The sequence below is a fragment of the Myxine glutinosa genome, chromosome 3 (assembly GCF_964187855.1).
Source record: "Myxine glutinosa chromosome 3, kmMyxGlut1.1, whole genome shotgun sequence".
NCBI lineage: Eukaryota > Metazoa > Chordata > Myxini > Myxiniformes > Myxinidae > Myxine > Myxine glutinosa.
This window is the reverse complement of record NC_136263.1, coordinates 121,841,070-121,863,569: the sequence shown is the minus strand read 5'-3', so window position 1 is coordinate 121,863,569 and position 22,500 is coordinate 121,841,070. Positions and strand designations below refer to the sequence as shown.

The following is a 22,500-nucleotide window of genomic DNA, read 5'->3' as shown; positions in this document are numbered from 1 at the left end:
ACGGGGATTGCAGATGGGCAGGATGATGTTCTCCGGCGCATCCAGGGATGGCTCTCGTGCAGCTCTCTCCGGTCCCCGGCACATCCCACGAAGATGGAGGTAGGCAAAAGCAGGAGCTCGTAGCGTGTCGCCTGAACAATCGGGTTATCTCGGGGCGCACGGTAGAGGGCGGACTTTGGCGCGACTGGCGGTTATTCACTCGCTTATTCACTCGCGGTTATGGCCGCGTTCACTCGCGTGGCCGAGATGCGCTATTTTCGTTACCGGCGCGTCTGGCTGCGCCCGCGTACATGTACGGCCAACGCCTCTTCCTCTATCCCCTGGCGCGCACGTTCTATTGCGAGGGTCAAAGTTCAACAACGGCGAGTGATGCAAATTCTCTGGCACAGTCCTTTCTCCTCAAGTCCTATCGCGCCACTGGTGCAAGTCCTTTCGAGGGCTTTCCATACGGGCTTATATAGACCCGCCCCATGAACCTTCTGGAACTCACCAGACTCTCTTCACCACGCCCTCTCACGCCATTCCGCTCGAGCTCTGATTGGCTGGTGGCTCTTACCGTCCCCCCACGCCGCTCACCCCGACCCCGCTCCCCTCCTTCATCTTCCGAGGCCCACCTCGTGCTAACTCGACTAGGGAACAGCCAAATGGGACGCGGGATGGATTGCGCCCATAGAAGTAGAATGGAGGTTGGAGCAAAATGATTGGGGGGCCTATTCTCCTGTCTTTACACAACGCAGGTACTAAGAGGGGAAATGGCCTATACTTACACATACTAAGACATAACTGTACTACAAATGGGCCTATATGTTGCTCGTGTGACTAACTATGGGGGGGGGGGGCAAACCTTTAGCCTTTAATGACTTCAATGTGCCAATCTCAAAACCGCAGCAATATATATATATACGTATATATATATATATATATATATATATATATATATATATATATATATATATATATATATATATATATCTATATATATAAAGTAGAGTTGGCCTCTGTGTCTGTATCCTGATCTATCTATGATCTCTAAGATCTCGAGAACCCGTGGACGGATTTGCGAGCGGAAAGTACTGTTCGACTCGGGATGGTCCCAGGAATGTCACGGAGACATAAACATTTAAAAAATTTCGGGTTTTAAAATTAGCGTATTATTAGCACTAGCAGAAGAGAGAGGGATTCGAAGGGAGGGAGCGCAGCGCTTCTAGCGCTTCTGACTACAGCACACCTTAAAATTAAAAAAACTTCGGGTTTTAAAATTAGCGTATTATTAGCACTAGCAGAAGAGAGAGGGATTCGAAGGGAGGGAGCGCAGCGCTTCTAGCGCTTCTGACTACAGCACACCTTAAAATTAAAAAAACTTCGGGTTTTAAAATTAGTGTGTTACGCGTAATTAGCGCTAGCAGAAGAGGGAGGGAATCTAAGGGAGGGAGCGCAGTGCTCCCTCCAGCGCTTCTGTTAGCGTAATTAGCGTATTTCGGAACGTTAATTTTTCAACTTCATTATTCGGAATCAGTACGTCCCAGAGAACCTTCGTAACGTTAATTTTTCAACTTCATCCGATTGACATGGGACCAACGGCATGTGACAAAGAGTGAAACATACAGGCTACATTTATTTGACGACAATGAGTTCCGACTTCCGACCTCGGTGGGATGACAGGCTGAGTCAACCCCCCTGGTGTGAAGGGGGAGGAGGAGGGGAGGGGGAAGAGAAGGGGAGGGGAACGAGGGGGAAGGGGATGGGAGGGGGGAGGGGGAGGGGGAAGGGGATGGGAGGGGGGAGGGGGAGGGGGAAGGGGGAGGGGGAGGGGGGAAGGGGGAGGGGAGGGGGGAGGGGAAAGGGGGGGGAGGGGGAGGGGAGGGGCCCTTCTTCCCCTGGGCACCCCCGCACCCTTCCCTCCCCCCTTCCCCTCCCCCCCTCCCCCCCTTCCCCCTCCCCCCCTTTCCCCCTCCCCCCCCCATTCCCCTCCCATCCTCTTCCCCCTCCCCTCCCCTCCTCTTCCCCCTCCCCTCCTCCTCCCCCGCTTCCCCCTCCCCCCTCCCCCCCGTTCCCCTCCCCTCCTCTTCCCCCTCCCCTCCTCCTCCCACTCCCGTGCAAAGCCGGGTACCTCTGCTAGTATATATATTGTAACGATTTTGGGAAGTGTAACGGGTTTTGAGAAGTGTAACGGGTTTTGAGGAGTGTAACAATTTTGGAGGAAGGGTAACGGATGTGAAGAGTATGGTTTTGGTATGGTAACATCCTGGTAATGTAAATAATGGTCGCAGCCGTCCTCCTAATTAATTTCATAGAACATACACGCAGGTCACGATATATCTTTTAAATAGTGTATTTCCTTATTCCATGTAGGCTAAGTATGTGTTTTCCACTAGATTGACTTTGCATTGTATCAAACAAAATAAGCGTAGGCCCTTCCAATTTCCCCAAAACCTCCCTTCCATTTGCCTTCCGCATTTTGGTCGGTTTTTCTCTTCAACCACCATTGGCCACGAGGTAAGGTTGGAGAAGAAAGGCGTGGCTCCACCTCGTCAGAAGAGGGCAGGAGTGAACCGGCCCTAACAGCCAATCAACACCGCGGTGAGTGACCCGGTAGGCGTGCCCTCGGAGCCGGCGGCTTAATTCCGCCGGAGGTGATAAAAGCGAATGTAAGGAACTGCTTTACGGAGAGGCCTTGAGAGATACGCTGGGGGATGACCTGGAAGAGGAGCGCAATCCACCGCAAGCCCTACCTACCTACCTACCTGCCTGCAATATCCCCTGTCGTTGGAGAGACGCGCTGAACGGAGGGAGACGGCTCCACCCCAGGAAGAGGAGCAGGTGTGCCGAGCCAGCGCGTGACGGCCGCGGATACGCGACGGAGGTTTTCCCGCCAAAACCGCGAGGGGTTGAAAGCTGCTGCCTCCGACCTTGCCTTCCTCTCAAGCAATCAACCTCGAGCCATTACCTGCCTGCAATATCCACCGTGTGAGTGTGAACGTCCTGTCCTACTCGTTTGTCTTGGGGATTAAGTAAATGAAATAGAATAAGTTAACAATGCACTGTGTGACTGCTCTTTTCCATCTATTGCTGTAAATAATATTGGTCGCTCTAAAATATTGCTTGTGTGTGTATAATAAATCTGTTCTTCCTCCAAACTCTGTCTTTCTTCTCTCTTCTTCTCTTTCGGTCGCTTTAGAGGTTTCCCAATTGAATATCTGTAGCGCGATTAGTCAACGTTCGGTTGGAATCGGGTTCTAATCGGGGAGTAACTGTTCGGACGCGGTTAAATACACCACCGCTCGGTAAAATAACATCCAAAAACCGTGTCCGTAACAATTGGTGTCGAGGAGTCGGATTCGGACCCGGGACTAAATTTGTTAGGCCCAAATTTAAAAAAAAAAATCTTGGTCAAAATTACGAGCTGCCGAAATTGTGTTGTTTTATAAAACCCGAATTTTGAGATCGCGCCATGGACAATCAAGGCGATCGGATGTCGGTGGGGGAGATAGACGGGTTAGGGGTAACCCAGGAACCAGGGGAAATGTATGTGGAAGAAAGGGAGGAGGAGAGCAATGAGGAGGCGGTTGAGGGTGTATCAGGTGCACAAGATGGCGTCCTCGCGCACATGGTTGTTGCGGCACCAAATTTAGCCACGCCCATGGTCGCGGTAGCCGAACCCGAGATGCCAATGAATTGGAACCTGTTTATGAAACAGATGATGGCCTTTATGGTAAAAACAGACGATAATTTCAAAGGGATGGAAAACAGGATGGGAAACCAAATGGGGGTAATGGGGAACCGGATGGATGCTCAGAGTGAGCAATTGGGGGTAATGGGAAACCAAATGGGGGTAATGAGGGACGAAGCGAGGGGTACCGGTGAGGGATTAGACAATAATTTTAAGGAGTTAGACAAGAAATTTGAGGGATTAGACAATGGGATAGAAGGGGTGAAAAATGGGTTAATGGGGGTAGAAAACAGAATGGCCGCTCAAGAGAATCAGTTAGAGGGGGTGAAAAATGGGTTAATGGGGTTAGAAAATAGGATGGAGGACAATTTGCGGGAAATGGGGGAACAATCCGCCCGGGAAATCGAACAGATGGGGAACCAGATGGAGGAAATACGACGAGGGGTGAGTGAGGAGGTCTCGGGGCTACGCGAGGAGGTAAAGCGAGGCGAAAAGCGTATAGAGAAAGAAGTGAGAAATAATACGGCTAAGTTACAAGGGGGAATAGAAGATCTGACGGAGGAGGTGGAGCAGCTGACAGAGGGACAAACTAAGTTAGTGGAGCAGGTTCAAAAGAACACTGCGGTACTAGGAGGGTTAAAGGCGACACAAAAAGAAATTAAAAACGAATTAATAGCGACGCAGAGGCAATGTCAGATGGTACGGGAGGAACTGACAATGAGGGTGGAAGAGGTGACAGAAGCAATGGAGACGAAGGACCGGGAGGTAAGGACGCACGTAGAAACGGTCACGGTAGCCTTAGAGGACGAACTTGAGGAGACGCACCGAGAAATAAAAGAGGTTAAACAAAAATTAGAGGAAGTGGGAGAAGAGGTGAGTGAAATTAAGAAGGGACGGACAGAAACTAAGAGGGAGATAAAGGAGGAAGTCATGGAATATGTACAAGGTCTGTGTTCAAATCATGATGCGGTGCTCACTAACCAAATAAAGAGTTTGCAGGTGGCAAAGAAGGTGCGGAGACGAAGTACGGAGGTGAGTGGCAATGTACATGATGTGAGGAAAGCTTCAGTCGGCTTGGGGATTGGTTTGGATCCGGGTGTTCGTGAAAGGCCGTTGGTGAAGTGTGTGACAGGACAGGTGTGCGAAAAAAGAGGTGTGCGAGAATGTCCGACCATGGGGTGTGTGAGGAAAAAGTGCACGCCGAGGAGTGAGTGTGCCGTCAGGAGTGAGCCGGTCGAAGCGCGTGTGCGAGGGGGTACATGGAAGCGCGGTGTGGTGAGTGTTACGGAGGAAGTAACGAGAGAGTGTACACCTGTGGTGAGTGTTACGGAGGAAGTAACGAGAGAGTGTACACCTGTGGTGAGTGTTACAGAGGATGTAACGAGAAAGTGTACGTCTGTGGTGAGTGTTACAGAGGGTGTAACGGGAGAGTGTGCGCGAGAAAGGTGTGTAACGGACGGGTGCATGAGGAAAGAGTGTGCCGTCGAAAGTAAGGGTGAGTGCGCTGTCAAGAGTGGTGGTGAGAGTAGTGAGAGTGACAAGGAGAGTGAGCTGGTTGTGACAGGTGAGCGAGGATGTACACCTGGGATGGAAGGATGCACACCTGGAATGGTAGAGCGTGTGTGGGAAGGCACATTTGAGTTGGTAGTGAGGCACGTGGTTGGGTGTGCGAATGAGGGCACACCTGTGATTGTCACAGAGGAGGTGACCGAGGAGGGGGCGCGAAGCGGTGTATTGGTGAGGTGTGCGAGCAACGAATGTGTGCCAAAGTGTTCGGTGGTCAGGTGTGTGACCAAGTCGGTGAGCGGAGTGAGTGTACCGAGGTGTGAAAGAAAAGGTACGAGGAGAATGGGAACGGCTGCATGTATGAGCAAGAAAGAGGTAGCGTATGCATGTAAGCCTGCAGGTGAAGCGTCGACGGTAACCGGGTTAAAGGTTAGGTCGACTTTTAGCCGGATCGGGCCCTCGGTGCGTGCCGGGCTTCGCGTGCCGCGAGAACCAGCGGAGATCCGAGCCACGGCGGGTTCGAAAGGACCGCCGTGCGCGATCCACGCTGGGCCTCGCGTGGAGCGGCCGCGTCCGGGCTCCACTAGGCGGAGCGGGCAGCCCGATAGGAAGGGTCGTCATGGCGACCACTTTCTATTGAGACGTGCCGGCAGGTCGAGATCGGGACATTGGATGGCTCCACGCCGAGGTGGTGCATGGGATCTCGGCCCGGGTAAGCCTCCGTCCCTGCCCCGAATGCGGGACGTATCCAGCCGCTGGCACAAAAGAACCCGCGTTCATTGCTCGGCGGTACGAAGCCGGGCTGTAGATGTGAATTGGCGCACCGAGAGGATGTAATAAGTAGACGGGTGATGGTGATAGTGATAGTAGTGATTTGAAACGAAATTTAGAAAAGTGAATAGAATTGGCAGTAAATGGAAAATTTTTGAATTGTTGGATTTGGACGAGCGAAATTGGTAGTGAGAGACCCCCCGATGTGGTGGGATGGCAAATCCACCATCCCTCACAGGTGGGGGCAAAGGAGCAATAGTTTATGGGGTGGCTATGACAACCGAGCCAGGGAGGGCTTGGATAATGATAGGGATCTAGAAGAGATTGACATTAGGTAACGTTAAGTTTAGTTCGTGACTGATACCTGTAGTGGGGACGCAGGTAGATTAGTGTGGTTGATAATGACGTGGGAGCGCAATAGTTTAAAGGGACGACTGGGAAGCGCAAGTTTCAGAGGGGAGGAGTTAGCTGAGATGATGCCGTGTGTGGGAGTGATTGAACAGGTGTGATTGCACAGGTGTGCAACTGAACAGGTGGATGGAGCAGTGTATGAGTGAGTGATGGTGATTGTGTATTGTGATGACCAAGTGGTCCAGGAAGAAAGGAGGGTGCAGGTGGCACCAGGTGAGATTGCACAGGTGTGCAACGACAGGTGAATGGAGGGCAGGTGTATGGAATAAATGGTATGGAGTATTGGAATGGATGGTCGTGGAGTGAGTATGGTGGAAATTGTGGAGTGGAGTGGATGGTGCGAAGGTGTGAATGGGGGAAGAGTGGACCCCCATCACGGATACCCGGGGCGGGTAGTGTAAGTGTTAGGTAGAGGGTATAGGTAAATTGTAGTTGGATATTGGCATCTGTGGTGCGGGTGACAGAATGGTATGTGGATGGGTGCGTTGGTGTTGTGGAAATGGCTGGGCGTGTAGCCTGTTAGTGTGTGTAGTTGGTTTGGGCACTCCACCACTGTAAGGATGTCGGCCAGGTGAGGCCGCAGGTGGGCTCTGGGAGCCGGTAGTAGTTGTTGTGGATGGGGCCCGAGGATCCGGAGGACGGACCCGGGTAGCCCAGTGCCAGAGGGCACCATGGGGTGACAGAGCCAGGAGAGGGGCTGTCCCCAGTTAGTTAGGTTAGGGTGAGGAGCTAGGTAAGCTCGGGTGGCAACTACAGTGGGGGAGGTGTGCAGGTGGGTAGACCTGCTGGGAGAGCTACACGTCGCAGCCCAGAAATTGTGCGAGGGCACAGGGAGATGAATCGGGGGAGTGAGACCCCAAATTGAGAAGCACCACAGTTTGGTCAATGGGAATTGGTTTTTAAAACCACATAGAGTAAGATTGCCAATGGATTGGCAGGGAAAGACCCCGGGTAGTGTAAAGTGTGTTAAAGTCATTTAGAGGATAGTTAGGATGAAGGATCTCCTCGCACCATCTGCATCCACTCACCTGAGGTGACAGGTACTCCACACCATGCCATGTTTTGATTATTTTTTATGATGCAAATGTTTGGATTGTGAGACGCATCATGACGTGGGTGTGACATTGTGCGTAATTCCATCTCTCCCTCCTTAGGAGGATTGATGATGAATTGGTGATGGCAAATTTTGAAGTAAAGGGATTGTGGAGACGAATTTGGTATAGGGGAAATATGGGGAAGACGTGACAGTAGTGACGAATTTGTAAATGGGTAGATTTTGTAAATATGGGGTAAGAGCAAGGGTAGTGTAGGTGACAGGGGGGTGACGTACGGTAGGGACGAGCTTTCTCACTTCGCCCTCCGTACGCATTTCACCTTGCATTGCCTTGTTTGACGTGTACCCTTGTGACCTTACCCCTCGCTCAATTGTCTTTCTTTTGTCTCCCACATGACCTGTGCGCCATTGGGTGCCGAGGGGAGCGTGCGTGAGGTGGCCATTGTGCGCCCGAGATTCCCAGAACCAGCACGCATTGCGTTGATGTACCACTTTATGGACCGCTGTTCGGCGGCCAAGTACCACTTGATGGACCCCAGGTTCTGGGGCAGAGCACCTCTGTTGGAGACCGGCCATAGTGGCCAGGGAATCTTGCTTGCGGACCTCGGTAAGGTGGCACCTATGCCAAACAGGTGGACCACCCTTAGTTGGCCCCTGAGGCCCTAAATAATAATAAAAAACGAACACAAGTTGTGCTTTTTATTATGTCCAAATAGGCCGCATGAAGCCAGAAGACGTCAGGAAGAACATCGGCCCAGCAGACAAGGAGAAGACCACCACCAGTTGTTTTGTTGTGTTTATTATGAACCATGGTGACTGCGCACCGAGTGGTGCTTTGTGGTGCTTGTGGTGCTTTTGGTGCTTTTGGGTGCTTTGGTGGTATTGGTACTGGTACTGGTGCATCGATGCAATGCGTGCTGTCTCCTCCCTCCCAACAGGAATTTCTTTCTCTTGTTCCCTAAAAAGAAAAGAAAAAAACACACAGGTCCTGGGTTGCGTTGTAAATAAGAAATCACGTCATTGTAAATAATGCTCCCCACCGTAAATGTATAGTTTCAGAATAATTCCGTAATTCGGTTAGCTGTGGGCTTGAGTCTGTTAGACAGGATGCAATGCAATAGGGGGACATACTTATTTGTGTTTTAAAATTGTCACACTCAGGGTCAGGTTAATTGTAGAGGGAATTACACCTACATGTCACACTCAGTTAAGTCTAGTAGGCCCGAGGACGTGCCTGAAGAAAGGAGGGTGCAGTGTAACGATTTTGAGAAGTGTAACGGGTTTTGAGAAGTGTAACGGGTTTTGAGGAGTGTAACAATTTTGGAGGAAGGGTAACGGATGTGAAGAGTATGGTTTTGGTATGGTAACATCCTGGTAATGTAAATAATGGTCGCAGCCGTCCTCCTAATTAATTTCATAGAACATACACGCAGGTCACGATATATCTTTTAAATAGTGTATTTCCTTATTCCATGTAGGCTAAGTATGTGTTTTCCACTAGATTGACTTTGCATTGTATCAAACAAAATAAGCGTAGGCCCTTCCAATTTCCCCAAAACCTCCCTTCCATTTGCCTTCCGCATTTTGGTCGGTTTTTCTCTTCAACCACCATTGGCCACGAGGTAAGGTTGGAGAAGAAAGGCGTGGCTCCACCTCGTCAGAAGAGGGCAGGAGTGAACCGGCCCTAACAGCCAATCAACACCGCGGTGAGTGACCCGGTAGGCGTGCCCTCGGAGCCGGCGGCTTAATTCCGCCGGAGGTGATAAAAGCGAATGTAAGGAACTGCTTTACGGAGAGGCCTTGAGAGATACGCTGGGGGATGACCTGGAAGAGGAGCGCAATCCACCGCAAGCCCTACCTACCTACCTACCTGCCTGCAATGTCCCCTGTCGTTGGAGAGACGCGCTGAACGGAGGGAGACGGCTCCACCCCAGGAAGAGGAGCAGGTGTGCCGAGCCAGCGCGTGACGGCCGCGGATACGCGACGGAGGTTTTCCCGCCAAAACCGCGAGGGGTTGAAAGCTGCTGCCTCCGACCTTGCCTTCCTCTCAAGCAATCAACCTCGAGCCATTACCTGCCTGCAATATCCACCGTGTGAGTGTGAACGTCCTGTCCTACTCGTTTGTCTTGGGGATTAAGTAAATGAAATAGAATAAGTTAACAATGCACTGTGTGACTGCTCTTTTCCATCTATTGCTGTAAATAATATTGGTCGCTCTAAAATATTGCTTGTGTGTGTATAATAAATCTGTTCTTCCTCCAAACTCTGTCTTTCTTCTCTCTTCTTCTCTTTCGGTCGCTTTAGAGGTTTCCCAATTGAATATCTGTAGCGCGATTAGTCAACGTTCGGTTGGAATCGGGTTCTAATCGGGGAGTAACTGTTCGGACGCGGTTAAATACACCACCGCTCGGTAAAATAACATCCAAAAACCGTGTCCGTAACAATATATATATATATATATATATATATATATATATATATATATATATATATATATATATATATATATATACGGTATATATATACGGTATATATATATATATATATATATATATATATATATATATTTACATACACACACACACACACACACACACACACACATGCCTTTCTGAAGCGGAGGTGGATACTTTTGGTCCTGGGAGGATTCTGTTCCACCTCCTGAAACTCGCAAATGGAGATAAGAACCAACGAAACACACACACATACACACACACACACACACACACACACACACACACACACACACACACACACACACACACACAGTTGATGTGCAATGACACTGGCACTACTCATTTGTGTATCTGAGTAGTGTAAGCTTACAGCCCGTCGTAAATGATTGTCCACCTCGGACTTTATGTGGAATCCACTGATTAATAATATATGATTGTGTGATGTTTGTGTTGTTGAATTCGTTATTCTAAAAGTTTTGTGTAAGAATGGAACAGATCATACCATCGGTGTTCACCTTCTATTTTTATAAAATTACTGCCGAGGTGTGATGGTCTTCAGGTTGCATCTGTATTTGGAATCGCCTATAAAACACGAGTTGATTGTAGGAGTAACCTCGTGGAGTTGCACTTTGGTAAGTCTGAAAGGAATGTGTTACACAAAGTTCATAAGGATAAGATTGGTAAACATTATCAGTCTTTGTCCTGTTTTCAGCTGCTTCTTGAAGCAGGTGCCAACGTCGAAGGGTTCCACTGCAGTGCTGAGGACAATAATGCTGCAGAAACTCCACTGCAGCTTGCTTCTGCTGCAGGTATCACCACACCCCAAAACACTCTTTCCTCCTGAGGATCATTGGCACTCTTCTCTTTTGTGAAGAATCCCAACTTTCATGCTTTTCCTCTTTATTTATCCCATCAATCCATGTTGTATGTTTCCTTTTTCAGGTAGCTTTCCTGCAATTGTTTTTCGCTTTTCAGTAGGTTTTATTGTTATTGCACGTATTGCGTTGCTTCCTTCCTATAAAAATACCACCTAAGATAATTTTCACTCATTTTGACAAACCCATTTTGTTTCGATTTTTCCACCCACACTTCCTAATTCCTTTTTATTTATACATCCTTACTCACCAGGAAGCCATGAACTTGTGAGTTTGCTGTTGAAGTATGGTGCTGACCCCATGGTGTGCACCGTTCATCACAACAGCCTCGGCCTGTTTTTGCAAGGTGGCATGAGTGCCTTCAGCCAGGCCGCAGCACACGGCCACCGGTAATGCACATCATGCAATGATGGACTCTTAACGTGACACCCGAGTCATCACTCAGTTCGCTACCTATAGTTCTCTTGTATTTCTTGCTGTTGATATAAACTTCTGAAAATCCATGTGACGATTACACACCACATCTTTTGGGTTGTGGTCCATGGCATTGCCCTGTTGTGATCTCATCCTGGATCAATGATCCGTGGTCGTGGAGATTTTTCTCCTATCCGAATTAATCTTACTATATGTGCCATCTACTTATTATGCTAATGATATGCAAGCTGGCCCATGAAATGCATTTGTATTTATTTGCCTTTCTTCTTTTCTTTTCTTTTCTTTTTTTCCTTGTCTATTTTTTTTTCTTTTCAAAAAAGCCTGGTGTTGGCTTAGCGGTTAGGGTGCCAGGTTGGGATCCTTGGTTCAAATCCCGGTCGATCACTGAATTAACACCAGGGGGGGTTGACTAAGCCTGTCATCCTTCTGAGGTCGGCAAATTGAATACCAGTGCGCACTGGTAATTCCCTGTGTGTCGCAAGAGGCGAATAACAGGGTTGGTGGCATGAAGGGCATCCGGCTGTAAAACATTGCTTCAAAAAGGGGACCACGGTGCCCCAAAAAGGCCAATCCCCACTCTGTGGGTAAAAATGGCCTCCAAAGGTGGTTCTTCTTCTTCTATTTGTTTTCAAACTTCCTCTTTGTATTCCTATATTTATTTCTAACTTTGAATTTTTATATATTTGCCGGTAAAGGTTTTGGAAGTTTTAACACCCTTGATTTCATTCTCGGGCCTTTGTATAAGCTTTAAGTTTGTAAATTGTAATCTTGCTGATAAGTTTCAGGGGAGAAACATTTTGGCCATTGACCATTAATTTTGGCCACTGGACCAGATTGTATAAATGATTCCTTGCAAACCTGAGGGACTAACACAACCTTTGTTCTAAAGTATATTTGTTCAGCTCTCCCATCATATGCCCTGGTGTTGGCTTAGCGGTTAGGGTGCTGGCTTGGGATCCTAGGATCCTGGGTTCGAATCCCGGTCGATCGCTGAATTAACGTCAGGTGGGTTGACTCAGCCTGTCATCCTTCCGAGGTCGGCAAATTGAGTACCAGCTTGCTGGGATGAATGATCACGGTGTGTACCCCGATTTAGAATAGGTGCACCGTATCCCTGCGCATCGTAAGAGGCGACCAAGGGTTGGCGTCAGGAAGGGAATCCGGCCATAAAAACATTGCCTCAAACAGGGAACCATGATTGTCATGGGGCTCGCAAGGCTAACCCCCGCTCTAGCGGGGGAAATGGCCTTAAAACGATCATTCATTCATTCATTCCCATAATATTATATTTGAGCAAAAACTCAATATTCAAATTGCTGTTTCTCAATTGATGAACGTCACAAACCAAAAGAATGGTCACACGGCAGGGTTTTTCCCAACAATGGAAAGTTCACACACAGCAGGGTTGGTCTGGAGTAAGTCTGAAGTTTTGAGAAGATAACGTGTGTATGTGTGAATGCAAAATAATATGTAAAAGTTGAGGACTAGTTAATCCGTCCAGGACCATCGATAAATTATTCTCCTGTAACTCACTATTTGAGGGCTTGACTGACTATAGAGGATGTATCACTTTCTGAGGGCATGACTATCTGTCCAAATATCCTGTCTGCGGTATTTCCCATGGCAACAGTAACCATGTAATCCATCACCACCCCTTTTCGTGACGCAATTAGTTCACTCCCTGCCGCTTGGAGCATATTAAATATCTTCAGGTGAATGCCAAAACTTACTACAGTTTTAAATTCATGGGAATTACTATGGTCTGACGACTACTACTACCACTACTACTACTACTACTACTTCTACTACTACTACTATTACTACTAGTACTACTACTACTTCTACTACTATTACTAATACTACTACTACTACTACTACTACTACTACTACTACTACTACTACTACTATCACCTAAATTATTGTCACTTAGTAGGAATGGCTTGGGAAAAACATTTTCCCAAGTGATTCACAAACTCACTGCCCAGGCCTGACGTTTGACTGAAATTCGCAGAAATTTGCGATTTGTTCAGGGTTCCAGCGATAACTCGCCTACTCTTTGTCATTCGACACCGTCTTATGATTTATCATTGTTGACACAGCTCTAAACTGGTATTATTGTCAATGTATATCATGTACTTAAAAATAATTTTGTGAGTGTTGTACATGTCTTTTGGCTAGCTACCCATAATGCCTGGCGGATATTTATTTTGGTGAAGCATATTTGACTGTTTTACCTGCAAAGTCATCCCTGGACATTAATTATATAGCAATATAAATGTGTTACGGACTACAAAAAGACCATATTTCTTTTGAAATTGCTTGTTGTACCATCAACCGGATATCCCTTTGGGGCAGACGTTGACTGAGCTAACGCATAACCAGGCCCAAGGAGGTTATCTTGCCCCCACCTTACTCTCCACATGTTTGTACTTTTCCATGGAAACGTCATAATTACACTTTCGTAGTTGTAATTCACATCCATGAGTAAATGTTTTAAACGCACATTACTTGTTGCAGCTTGATGTTACCGTGATGCTCTTCAAAACCAGTCCCATGCTGGACCCCAAAGGCCTTACGTTCATTATCGTAAAAAAAAAAAAACCACCTTTAGAGGCCATTTTCCCCCGCAAAGCGGGGGTTGGCCTTTTTTGGGGACCGTGGTTGTTGTTGTTTTTCGGTCCCCCTTTTGAAGCAATGTTTTACGGCCGGTCCCCGATCACGTTCATTATCGTTACTCGCGTTTAAATGAGGGATGTTTTTTTCTTCATTATAAACTACTGAAAAAAATTAAGGTGGTGGCATTTCCCCCATTGCCCCTCCCCCCAAACTCGGCCGGTGCTTTATAGCATCATTTCACTCTTTGGATTCAGGATACATTTATTAAATCCACACTCCAAATCAACCATCAGCTCTTGTAGCTCTCTCAGGCTGACTGGCAGGTATAAACAAAGGCAACATTAAGTTATCCTTATCTATTGTGCTATATTGAAAGCATCTGCAGCGATAAGCAATGTGCTTTCATACCGAGCTCTCGTTTCTTCTTTCCAGGGATTTAAAGCACACACAGGACAATAGGAGACTTCAGTGACATTATAAACAAATGACTATTATAAAACAATAGACAAATCAACAGAATATGGGACTTAAACCTGAGTTCCCACATTATGAGCCACGTGTTCAGCTGCGTGAACCACCACATGTTTGTTTCCTATTAATTTTTAACACAAGTCCAAAAAAGCAGCTTGAGCTCAGGGATGTTTGCGCCACAGAATTCTTGCGGCAAATGCATGCTTTTCTTTTCTTCTTTTCGTATACATCGTCGAGGCTCGTGGGATCACACTGAATGGATCAGACTCGACAGCAAAAATGGTGCAGCAGAGGGAGGTGGACAAGCAATGGGTGTGGGGAGGAATGGGGGCAGGAGATGATGAGATGATGACGATGATGATTATGCATGATGCATGATGCATGATGAGATGATGGATGCATGAGGTGGGCAAGATGGATAAAGAAGGAACTCTAGGGAAGGAAAACAAGAAATTTGGAAGGAGGAGGGATTGCGATGTGGTGGGAGGGGATGGGGGGATTTACGAGGGTAGAAAAGATCATGGTTTTGGATTGGGGATGATCTGAGATGATAGTGAACAGCTGTCTTGAAGACTTAGAAGGAAGAATGACATTGAATTGGATGTGAAAGTTGGTTCCACAGGCAGCGAAAAAAAGAGGAATGATTGAGTGGAGGTGAGCAGTGATCCTGGATTTAGGTAGTTTCACCAGAAGGGGGTTTATGGTGGACCGTATGTGCCCTGCAGAAATGTGGGGGAGGAATAAAGCCCAGAAAGAGCAGAAATGTACATTTGTTTGACTGTCATGACTTATTTCAGATATTTTTTTCACACATTTGGAGTTGAAGTGCAGTTGGTATTCAATGTTTCAGTCGTAAAGTTACTTTTTTCAGACTCTGATTACAATGTTTACATTGCATTGTTTTAGAGCAATACAAGTTATCTGGAGCATCTGTAAATTTTGGAACCATGGGATTTACTGTGCCCCAAATAGTTTGGTTGTGTGACATTGTTACCTTCACCAGAGGAGATGGTATTACATATGTGTCCATTTGTCTGTCTGTCTTGTGTTTGGTTGGTCTTGTGCATTATTACTTGGCAAAATTAAATAATAAATTTGACAAGTATGTTGATCACTCAGGTTTGTGTGTGTGTATGTTTGTGTGTTTGTGTGTGTGTGTGTTTGTTTGTCCGTCCGCTCACTTATACCGACAGGCCACAATTTTAAACCGATCTTCACGAAACTTCAGCAAATGGTAGAGTTGGTGGTCCAACAGAATCCTATTTCTTTTTGAGGTCACAAGGTCAACATAGGACAAAGGCCAACCACTTTTTTCAAATTTCTGAAATCCTCAATTTTCATCCAATTGACTTGAAATTAACATAGGATTTTCACATCAGCGAACTGAATTCAACCCCCAACTATTTTTGAGATCAACATAGGTCACAAGGTCAACATAGGACAAAGGCCAACCACTTTTTCACAAATTGCAAAAATCTTCAATTTTCATCCAATTGACTTGAAATTTGAATCGGATTTGCATATCAGCTAACTGGATTCAACCACCAGCAATTTTTGAGATCAGCATAGGCCAAAGATCAACAACCTTTTTAATTTTTTTTAAATCCTCAATGTAACATCTGCCTGGTGTTGGATTAGCGGTTAGGGTGCCGGCTTGGGATCCTCGGATCCTGGGTTTGAATCCCGGTCGATCTCTGAATTAACGCCAGGGGGGTTGACTCAGCCTGTCATCCTTCTGAGGTCGGCAAATTGAGTACCAGTTCACTGGTAATTCCCTGTGTGTTGCAAGAGGAAACTAACAGGGTTGGCGGCAGGAAGGGCATCCGGTCGTAAAACATTGCCTCAAAAAGGGGCCCATGGTGCCCAAAAAAGGCCAACCCCCACTCTGCGGGAAAAATGGCCTCCAAAGGCAGTTCCTCAATGTAACATCTGATTGACTTGAAATATTAATAGCATTTTCATGTCAGTTAACTGAAATCAACCACCAATTATTTTGTGGTCAACATCGGCCAAATTTCAAAAATTTCCAATTTTCATCTGATTCACTTAAAATTTGAAGACGATTTGCTTATCAGATCACTGAAGTTAACCACCAATTATTTTTGAGGTCAAATGGATACTCTATGAGTGCCATTCGACTTTGTTCTCTTTTGCCAAGTGTCGCTCTATGAATGATTTTTCATCTGTTTGTCATTCGTCTACAGTTCACAATTTAAAACTGATTTCACAAAACTTCACCAGAAGGTAGAGTTGGTCATTAGGAAGAAGCCTATTGATAGAGATAAAAGGTCATTTTGATGTTTAATTTCTAAAATGGTCATTTTTGATTTTGACTAGAATTTTGACTGAAAATTTGACTTGAAATTGACTAAATTTGAAAATTTGAAATTGAAAATTTTATGATTGACTTGAAAATTTTACAACATTTTTATATTGACTCACTAAATTTGGAAGCCAACTATTTTTGAGGTCAAAAGGTCAAAGGTCAACTCAAGGTCAAACTAATAAAATCAATTTACATCTGAAAAATAATCAATTTTAATCCGATTGAACCGAGCTTTGATTAAGATGGTCAATTTTAATCTTAATGAAATAGACAATTTGAAGTATCCATGACAACTTTTTATTTTAGGGAGGAGTAGATATTGCAAGTATTGTGCTCTGCATGACTTCTTCATGTTTGTTTGTCCACCCATAATGTACCAATGTAGACAACAATTTTTTACAGGTTATCTTTTTTCAACCAAGTACCTCTATAAAGCATGTACAATTAGAATATGAGCATATGTCTATAAAATATGTATGGTACAATTAGAGTGCGAGTACGTCTATAAAATGCGTACAATAAAATTGCACAAACACCACACAAAGCAAGTCATGGCAAGGGTCTGCAATCTTTGATTGCTCTTTCTAGTTCATTTTTGTTCAAAAACTTTGCACATCCCCCAGAATTCATTCTAATTCTGCAGTAAAGTATCTGAAGGAAATATTAACTTGGATGATGTCTCCTCTCCTTTGTACTGCTCATTTACACACGTGTACATACTGTCTTGTCTTGTTTTGGCACAATTAGCCTTTCCTTCCACATTCCATTTCTCTCCTGCCAAGGACTAACCTCTAATTGGGAACTATTAAATTATCAAATCGACATTACATTCAAGCAATGATATTATATACTGTTGCTCTGCACCTCCCTCACTCTGCCCCAACCCCAATCACAGAAATGTGCTACGCAAACTCATGGCTCAGCCACAGGCCCCTCGAGAAGATGTCTTGTCACTTGAGGAGATACTTGCTGAGGGTGCTGAGGGTCTGGATGGATCGGAGGAGACCAAAATTGTTGGTACATCGAAAGCGGATAAAGCCAGGTTACGGGCATTACAAGAGGCGGCTTACCACAGCACTGAACATGGATTTCTGGAGGTTACCATGGAGCTTCAGGAACTGGGTGAATGTTTAGTACAACTTGAATATCCTCATCGTACAATTGCGCTACAATGCCAAAGTATAAAGTATAGATTCACTATATAATATGCAGGTATTTACTTGCACCCTATAATTGGCCATCTCATCACTGTGTGTTTTGCACACGTACAAATGAATGCAATAATATGACAAGTACACAAATCATTGCAGGTGTACCATGGACACTGCATGTCTGGCTGGAGTCTCTTCAGACAGCCTGCCGTCAAGCTCGGCCTGGCTTGCTCCAGACCTTGTTACTCGAGTTCCCAGCAGTGCAGGCTGACTTGCAAGTTGATGGAATGATTACCCAGGGTATACCACTCCTCTTCAAAGTTTTGTGCAAGTACAAGGTGAGGGATTCTCAAAAGATATTCTTCACCTGAACATGAGGGTCAAGATGATGATCCACTTAGTTTGTCACCTGTTTGTGTTAACTGTTTTTTTCCAGCTGATTAAAGTTGTAATCACCAAAATGACATGTAATTTTGTATATTTGTATGTAGTAGCTTGCTGGACATCATGGCAGCTTTCTTGTGGCATCAAACGATGAATCAGAAAACAACACATTATTACTTCCCTACATATTGTTCTGTAGCATTGTCCATGTTGGGCCTTGTTAATGAGTACCATGGGGCTCACCATTTTAAACTTCACTTACTTACGAGCACTTGTACGAAAAAGCGAGTGGTATGAATTGTTTAAATGAAAATAAGCCACATGTAAATCATTTAATAAATCGATAATACATCATGCGTTGGTGCAGGGTGAAGCAGTGAGCAAGAGTGTGGCTTCAATCATCAGTTCCTGTTATGGTCCCAAGCCTGTCCCTGACATCTCTGACCTTGAACCTCACCTTGGAGCATGCCTTGGTTGGTCTCATCATATAATGTTTCTTGAATATTGTGCACAAAACATATGAGGGTGCCTCCAGTTAAAGTTTTCGATTTCTTCATAGCTGTGGTTGGTTAGAACAAATCATTTCCTAATTTGTCACGTGGATGAGATAGGGATTCCTGTTGTTACATATTGCCTGTAGTCGCACGAGAAACTAATTACATTCTACAGCACGACTGATAATAAAAAACATACTATGGATTTTATTTGAATCATATGCACTATTATTGAAATGGTGCATATGATTCATGATGCTATGTGTGGGGCATCACAAGGCCAGTCACACATGATATATAGGCAAATTTGTCCCAAATTCCTAATGGTCATTTGAATCTTATAGTTCAGGTCTACTCAGTTAAATCAAATAGGGCCTCCATTACTAATCGGCCTTCCTGCTATGATAATCTCCGGCATGATCATGAATACTATCACTTCTTCTTCTTTTGTATGCAGTACATGGCTCAGAGTAGCATTATTCACTGAGGGCAAGCCTGTGCCACTGATGCAACACTCTCTAGGTGAGGACAGGAATTTGGATTTTTGCCATGATGTTGGCGATAGCTCACCTACTCTTCTCAAAAGACAATATGGTATATTTAACATCCACCAACTAATCCTGGCAAATAGGACGCACAGTTTAACGCTCATCCGAGGGACGAGATACACACATTGATTCCCCGCCCTGCCTGTGAGACACCAGTATGACAGTTTACACCTGGGATGGAAGCCCAACTCAGGCTAAGAAGACCCAGAGGTGACTGTGCATACTTCGAGGCTGTCCTGTCATCCTGTCAACCCCAATACCACCCATTACAATATATATATATATATATATATATATATATATATATATCAGTCACTATGCGACCCCCATATCATCAGTGGAGAACCGCCAGCAAGGTGTCCCATACAGCTGCTGCTGCACCTTGCTGGGAGCGATAAGCACCGCCTGCCACACGGTAACGTTATCTCTGGTATCCACTCATCATACGGAGTCGACCTGGTTGCGGTTGGGAGTTACTAATAATGGTATCTGTAATCTGGTTCTCCAACCTAATGAGCGGACAGCATGACGTCATCGCCATGCATGTCCGCATTGCCTGCAAAGCTCCAGAGGAACCATCTAGCAGTGCGTCATTACGGATTATAAATTCAGATACTGTCACAAGTGCATGCAAAACTCACAGTTACCGACCTGGTTTCGCCCTTGTTGGGGCTTCATCAGGGCAACGCAGTGAGGCTTTCCATACACTTGTAACTCTGTGAACCTTTCGGTTTTATATCAGTCACTATGCGACCCCCATATCATCAGTGGAGAACCGCCAGCAAGGTGTCCCATACAGCTGCTGCTGCACCTTGCTGGGAGCGATAAGCACCGCCTACCACACGGTAACGTTATCTCTGGTATCCACTCATCATATGGAGTCGACCTGGTTGCGGTTGGGAGTTACTAATAATGGTATCTGTAATCTGGTTCTCCAACCTAATGAGCGGACAGCATGACGTCATCGCCATGCATGTCCGCATTGCCTGCAAAGCTCCAGAGGAACCATCTAGCAGTGCGTCATTACGGATTATAAATTCAGATACTGTCACAAGTGCATGCAAAACTCACAGTTACCGACCTGGTTTCGCCCTTGTTGGGGCTTCATCAGGGCAACGCAGTGAGGCTTTCCATACACTTGTAACTCTGTGAACCTTTCGGTTTTTTATATCAGTCACTATGCTTCTGGAGCTTTGCAGGCAATGCGGACATGCATGGCGATGACGTCATGCTGTCCACTCATTAGGTTGGAGAACCAGATTACAGATACCATTATTAGTAACTCCCAACCGCAACCAGGTCGACTCCATATGATGAGTGGATACCAGAGATAACGTTACCGTGTGGCAGGCAGTGCTTATCGCTCCCAGCAAGGTGCAGCAGCAGCTGTATGGGACACCTTGCTGGCGGTTCTCCACTGATGATATGGGGGTCGCATAGTGACTGATATAAAAACCGAAAGGTTCACAGAGTTACAAGTGTATGGAAAGCCTCACTGCGTTGCCCTGATGAAGCCCCAACAATGGCGAAACCAGGTCGGTAACTGTGAGTTTTGCATGCACTTGTGACAGTATCTGAATTTATAATCCGTAATGACGCACTGCGAGATGGTTCCTCTGGAGCTTTGCAGGCAATGCGGACATACATGGCGATGACGTCATGCTGTCCGCTCATTAGGTTGGAGAACCAGATTACAGATACCATTATTAGTAACTCCCAAACACAACCAGGTCGACTCCATATGATGAGTGGATACCAGAGATAACGCTACCGTGTGGCAGGCGGTGCTTATCGCTCCCAGCAAGGTGCAGCAGCAGCTGTATGGGACACCTTGCTGGCGGTTCTCCACTGATGATATGGGGGGTCGCATCGTGACTGCTATAAAAACCGAAAGGTTCACAGAGTTACAAGTGTATGGAAAGCCTCACTGCGTTGCCCTGATGAAGCCCCAACAAGGGCGAAACCAGGTCGGTAACTGTGAGTTTTGCATGCACTTGTGACAGTATCTGAATTTATAATCCGTAATGACGCACTGCTAGATGGTTCCTCTGGAGCTTTGCAGGCAATGCGGACATGCATGGCGATGACGTCATGCTGTCCGCTCATTAGGTTGGAGAACCAGATTACAGATATATATATATATATATATATATATATATAATATACACACACACACACACACAGTCACGTGAAAAAGTAAGTACACCCCATGTAAAGTTTTGACTTTTTCAACATATTACAACATACAGCTATTTGATCTTCATTTCAACAATATTGATAGATAAAGGTGATATAATATAACAAATATCATGAAACATTTACATTTTGTAGTCCATTGTATAATTTAAATAAACATCAATGCAAATTTCACATGTGGAAAAAGTAAGTACACCCCTACATTTATCACTACTTCAAATACCTAAAATTAGAATCAGGTGCACCAGCTCAGGTGCAAATGATTAGAACATCATTACAGAGGATCTTGGAGGAACCTGTCTTATTTAAACCTCAGACATTTAGTTTGGTTTGCTCTTTGTTGTTGAAGTGTGCGGCGTCACCATGCCTCGTTCAAAAGAGCTCTCTGAGGCCTTCAGAAAGAAGGTTATGGATGCCTACGAGTCTGGGAAGGGATTTAAAAAGATCTACAAACAATTTGAAATCAATCATTCGACTGTCCGGAAGATCATTCACAAGTGGATAAGATTCCAAACAACTGCCAACTTGTTCAGGCCAGGCCGCCCCAGCAAGTTCAGCCCGAGAGCAGACCGCAAGATGCTGAAAGAAGTCTCTAGGAACCCCAGAATGTCATCACAGGACCTACAGGTAGCTCTTGCCACTGTTTATGTCAAAGTGCACTAGTCTACCATTAGAAAGAGGCTGCACAAATTTGATCGACATGGGAGGTGTGCCAGGAGGAAACCTTTGCTGTCCATAAAGAACATCAGGGCAAGACTAAAGTTTGCCAATGAACACCGAGGCAAAGACCAGCACTTCTGGAACAATGTGCTCTGGACAGATGAGTCAAATGCATAGCTATTGGCCACAGTACCAGAAGACATGTTTGGCGAAAACCAAAGACCGCATTTGACCACAAGAACCTGATACCAACTGTAAAGCATGGTGGTGGAAATATTGTGGTTTGGGGCAACTTTTTGGGGCAACTTTGGGGTTTGGGTTTGGGGCAACAACGGAGGGGCATCCGACTGGGCATCCTCCATCGTGCGAAGTCCTTCCTTGGCACACCTGAGCTCCTCACCACATACAAGGCTTTCATCCGCAGCTCTATGGAATACTGCTCTCCACTCTGGTCTGGTGCTCCTGCCTCACACCTA

At 45.8% G+C, this 22,500-nt stretch overlaps 1 protein-coding gene across 6 annotated transcripts in view; it reads left to right on the top strand.

Annotated features, from left to right (window-relative positions):
• ABTB2 (ankyrin repeat and BTB domain containing 2) overlaps positions 1 to 22,500 on the top strand; it is a 324,845-nt gene that overhangs the window by 292,413 nt on the left and 9,932 nt on the right. For 5 of the 6 annotated variants that reach the window (XM_078774524.1, XM_078774521.1, XM_078774525.1 and 2 more), the window contains 5 exons: positions 10,563 to 10,677; positions 10,997 to 11,132; positions 17,487 to 17,713; positions 17,902 to 18,080; positions 18,494 to 18,599. In XM_078774524.1, the coding sequence (XP_078630650.1) occupies positions 10,563 to 10,677; positions 10,997 to 11,132; positions 17,487 to 17,713; positions 17,902 to 18,080; positions 18,494 to 18,599 (763 nt within the window). The remainder of the gene's footprint in view (positions 1 to 10,562; positions 10,678 to 10,996; positions 11,133 to 17,486; positions 17,714 to 17,901; positions 18,081 to 18,493; positions 18,600 to 22,500) is intronic. The other variant, XM_068110153.2, reaches the window with a different exon arrangement.